The 5,077-nt window shown below is 50.9% G+C and overlaps 1 protein-coding gene across 1 annotated transcript in view; it reads left to right on the top strand.

The window, feature by feature from the left end:
* The window catches only part of EXOC6B (exocyst complex component 6B), a 254,020-nt gene that overhangs the window by 166,498 nt on the left and 82,445 nt on the right, over nucleotides 1-5,077 (top strand). The window contains exon 16 of the mRNA XM_031064544.1: nucleotides 2,565-2,706. Coding sequence (XP_030920404.1) covers nucleotides 2,565-2,706 — 142 coding nt within the window. The remainder of the gene's footprint in view (nucleotides 1-2,564; nucleotides 2,707-5,077) is intronic.

Here is a 5,077-nt window from a genome sequence, read left to right as displayed (position 1 = left end):
GGATGTGGCCTGAAGATCCAAACCAGCTTTGCAGAGCTGGGAAAAAAGCCCTTCCCAGCACAGGGATCAAACGTTGCCGTGCCGCGGTAACGAAACCGGCGGTGCCGAGCTGGAAACGCGGCGTAAACTCCGCGTTTAATCCCAGTTTAAACACAGCTTGTAAAGCGCGTCTGAGAGTCGGTGAGAGCTCCCAAACCACGCCTCGGTGCCAGGAAAGCGTGTTAAGAGTCTTTTGTGAGTGTTTGAGAAGATAATCTCCTGCTGGAGCTGTTTTCGGGGCAGCGCCATGATCCAAAACCTCCCTGGCGGCGTTGCACACGCAGGCATCGGGATCGTTCCCTGTGGTGTCAGCCTGAGGGGTTGGGCTGAATCCCAAAGGATTTCCCCATTTTTATGGGGTTAATTCCTGGTGCAGACCCTCTACCTGCCGTAGAGAGGGTCAGGTTGTGGGTGGGAATGTCCAAGGTCAGGTTGGACGCTGGGGCTTGGAGCAACCTGGGACAGTGGGAGGTGTCCCTGGCCATGGAATGAGATGGGCTTTAGGGTCCCTTCCCAGCCAAACATTCCATGATTCCCTGATAATCAATGGGATGCTGTCTCGCCCGTGTTAGGATGTGACAAGAACACTTTGAGCTCTGGGCACCCCGGAGCTCTCCTGGATCAGAGCTTTTCCCAGCTGCACCCAACAAGGCCTAACCCTTCCCTCAGCCATGGGCGCTTCCAGAGGGGATTCCCTTGGGAGATGGTGGCTGTGGCCTTGAGCGCTGTGGGAAGATCCCATGACAGATGGGACACGCTGAGGAGGCTGGGCTGGGCTGGAGAAGTTCTTTGGTGGATTTAACTGAGGGGTTTTGGCTGGGCTGGAGAAGTTCTGTGGTGGCTTTACTAAGGAGATTTGGGCTGGGCTGGAGAAGTTCTTTGGTGGATTTAACTGAGGAGTTTTAGCTGGGCTGGAGAAGTTCTGTGGTGCTTTAACTGAGGAGGTTTGACTGAGCTGCAGAAGTTCTTTGGTGGCTTTACTGAGGATGTTTGAGCTGAAGAAGTTCTCTGGTGGCTTTACTGAGGAGATTTGGCTGGGCTGGAGCAGTTCTCTGGTGGCTTTACTGAAGATGTTTGGGCTGGGCTGGAGCAGTTCTCTGGTGGCTTTACTGAGGAGGTTAGGCTGCTCTGGAGAAGTTCTCTGGTGCTTTAACTGAGGATGTTTGACTGAGCTGGAGAAGTTCTCTGGGGGCTTTACTGAGGAGTTTTGGCTGGGCTGCAGGAGTTCTGCACTGATGGCTTAAACTGAGGCAGTTTGGCTGAGCTGGAGAAGTTCTCTGGTGGATTTAACTGAGGAGTTTTGGCTGGGCTGGAGAAGTTACGTGGTGTTTTAACTGAGGATGTTTGATTGAGCTGGAGATGTTCTCTGGTGGCTTTACTGAGGAGTTTTGGGTGGGCTGGAAAAGTTCTCTGGTGGCTTTACTTAAGATGTTTGGGCTGGGCTGGAGGAGTTCTCTGATGGCTTTACTGAGGAGTTTTGGCTGCTCTGGAGGAGTTCTCTGGTGGCTTTACTGAGGAGTTTTGGCTGAGCTGGAAAAGTTCTCTGATGGCTTTACTGAAGATGTTTGGGCTGGGCTGGAGGAGTTCTCTAGTGGCTTTTACTGAGGAGGTTTGGGCTGGGCTGGAGAAGTTCTCTGGTGCTTTAACTGAGGACGTTACGCTGCTCTGGAGAAGTTCTCTGGTGCTTTAACTGAGGATGTTTGACTGAGCTGGAGAAGTTCTCTGGGGGCTTTACTGAGGAGTTTTGGCTGAGCTGGAAAAGTTCTCTGGTGGCTTTACTGAAGATGTTTGGGCTGGGCTGGAGGAGTTCTCTAGTGGCTTTTACTGAGGAGGTTTGGGCTGGGCTGGAGAAGTTCTCTGGTGCTTTAACTGAGGACGTTACGCTGCTCTGGAGAAGTTCTCTGGTGCTTTAACTGAGGATGTTTGACTGAGCTGGAGAAGTTCTCTGGGGGCTTTACTGAGGAGTTTTGGCTGAGCTGGAAAAGTTCTCTGGTGGCTTTACTGAAGATGTTTGGGCTGGGCTGGAAAAGTTCTCTGGTGGCTTTACTGAGGAGGTTAGGCTGCTCTGGAGAAGTTCTCTGGTGCTTTAACTGAGGATGTTTGACTGAGCTGGAGAAGTTCTCTGGGGGCTTTACTGAGGAGTTTTGGCTGGGCTGCAGGAGTTCTGCACTGATGGCTTAAACTGAGGCAGTTTGGCTGAGCTGGAGAAGTTCTCTGGTGGATTTAACTGAGGAGTTTTGGCTGGGCTGGAGAAGTTACGTGGGGTTTTAACTGAGGATGTTTGATTGAGCTGGAGATGTTCTCTGGTGGCTTTACTGAGGAGATTTGGGTGGGCTGGAAAAGTTCTCTGGTGGCTTTACTTAAGATGTTTGGGCTGGGCTGGAGGAGTTCTCTGATGGCTTTACTGAGGAGTTTTGGCTGGGCTGCAGGAGTTCTCTGGTGGCTTTACCAAGGGGGTTGCTCGCAGAAGTCCCGCGGTGGCTTTTTGCGCCGGTGTCCCTGACGAGTGTCCGTTTGTCCTGCAGGGGAAGGTGGCCCAGACGGCCTGCATGTCGGCCTGCAAGCACCTCTCAACGTCGCTGCTGCAGCTGCTGCTGGAGGCCGAGGTGAGGCAGCTGACGCTGGGCGCCCTGCACCAGTTCAACCTGGACGTGGAGGAGTGCGAACGTAAGCGCCCAGCCTGCCCTGTCCCTGTCCTTGGCTTGGTCACGGACCCAGGGGGAATTCCTGCTCTGCCTCGGGCTCAGGGTTTGGGGAACATTTAAATCGAGGTGGCCCACACCTAAAATGGGACTTGGGCCCATGAGTTTTAAGAGTGGTGGGTCAGTTCTGTTTATAAAATTAGTTATTTATTGACCAGACAGGAGAAAATGAAGAAAAGGTTTTAATTAAAGTTACTAGAGGGTATAAATCAAAAAGAATTATTAGTGCATTACATGAAATTATGTGTGACATTAAGGTATTTGTATTAAAATGATATTTCTATTTCTATTTCTATTTCTATTTCTATTTCTATTTATATTTCTATTTCTATTTCTATTTCTATTTCTATTTATATTTATATTTATATTTATATTTGTTTGAACTGGCAAAAGAAATGGGATGGGTTAGGAATCAGAAGAAATAGGATAGATTAAGAATCAAAAGAATGGGATAGATTAGGAATCAGAAGGGATAGTGTAGATCAGGAATCAAATGGATCCTCCCACCAAAATGACCATGGTGCGCAGAGTCCTTTCCCTCAACCTGCAGAGGAGTAACCCCAAAGCAGAATCCCAAATTTGGGGTAAAATCCTGCAGTGGTGCTGTGCCCCTTGGTGTTTGGGGTCCCAGGTCAGGAGTGTGGCCATGCCAAGGTCTGGAGGTGGTGGGTGCCCACAGAGGTCACCTAGAGCATCTTCAGCACACAGGACTCCAAGAGATCCAATTTTACTCCTCCAGAGCATCCCTGCTTTTTGGGATGGAGTTTCTTAAAAACAGGAGGGATTGGAGTGCACGAATCAAAAATCAGTTTATTTATGACTCGTTCTGAGAAGCTGGGGCTGCCCCATCCCTGGGAGTGTCCAGGGCAGGGTTGGAGGGGGCTTGGAGTGGCTGAAGAAGTTGATGTTCTTCACCAGTTCTGGTCCTCTCCCAGCCTCAGCCCTTTGTGCTCTCTGCAGGGAATTTTGTCCTTGGAGTGAGCCCTGTGCCAGGTCAGAGTGGTGGAGATGAGGTGTCCTTGGAGTGAGCCCTGTGCCAGGTCAGAGTGGTGGATGTGAGGTGTCCTTGGAGTGAGCCCTGTGCCAGGTCAGAGTGGTGGATGTGAGGTGTCCTTGGAGTGAGCCCTGTGCCAGGTCAGAGTGGTGGAGATGAGGTGTCCTCAGAGTGAGCCCTGTGCCAGGTCAGAGTGGTGGAGATGAGGTGTCCTTGGAGTGAGCCCTGTGCCAGGTCAGAGTGGTGGAGATGAGGTGTCCTCAGAGTGAGCCCTGTGCCAGGTCAGAGTGGTGGAGATGAGGTGTCTTGTGACAAAGTGACAGCAGCCCCTCCGGGCAGGAGCATCGTGGTGCCACCCCCAGGGCTCTGCTCCCAAACCTGCCCCTTTTGGCTCTTCAGGCACCCACCCGAATTGGGGCTGGAATTCTCTGGTTGCCCTCAAGTTGCTGCTTGTCCTGCTCAGTGAAAGGGTTAAAAACCAGAGCCCAAAGCAGAGAAAATGCTCTTTTTAATCCAGGTTTTGGAATTAAAGTAAGGCAGAGCAAACACACCCCTGCACAGGATCCTCTTCCCTCCAAGGGAGATGGGTTTGTTGGGATTCTTCCTGAAATGGGTTTTTTGGGATTCATCCTGGGATGGGTTTGTTGGGGTTCATCCTGGGATGGGTTTGTTGGGATTCATCCTGGGATGGGTTTGTTGGGATTCTTTCTGGGATGGATTTGTTGGGATTCATCCTGGGAGAGATTTGTTGGGATTCTTCCTGAAATGGGTTTTTTGGGATTCATCCTGAGATGGATTTGTTGGATTCATCCTGGGGTGGATTTGTTGGGATTCATCCTGGGATGGGTTTGTTCGGGTTCATCCTGGGATGGATTTGTTGGATTCATCCTGGGATGGATTCGTGACTGTGGTGGTTGAGAACCCAGAGCTTGATAGAGTTCCTAAAGAATCCCCCAGGTGATCTTCAATTTTAGGGATTTTTCGGTATTTTAGGGATTCCCACCCCCCACCCCAAATATCCACATTTTGGCTTTCCTGGTTGAAGAGGAGATTGGGATGTCTCGTGTTATCACAGAATCCTGGAATGCTTTGGGTGGAAAGGGACTTAGACCCCATCCAGGGGCACTTCCCACCATCCCAGGGTGCTCCAAGCCCCATCCAGGCTGGCCTTGGACACTTCCAGGGCTCCAGGGGACTCAGTGACATCTTCTGTTGGTTTCACCATCCCCTGGCACTTCCCATTACCAACCCAAGTTCTTCCAGCCTTTATCCATCATTTTCCTGACCAGATTTTACTCCAGCTGCCCCCATCAACACTGAGATTAAATTTACTGCTGGGAAC

The sequence above is a fragment of the Geospiza fortis genome, unplaced genomic scaffold (genome assembly GCF_000277835.1).
Source record: "Geospiza fortis unplaced genomic scaffold, GeoFor_1.0 scaffold576, whole genome shotgun sequence".
NCBI lineage: Eukaryota > Metazoa > Chordata > Aves > Passeriformes > Thraupidae > Geospiza > Geospiza fortis.
This window is presented reverse-complemented; position numbering and strand designations above follow the sequence as displayed.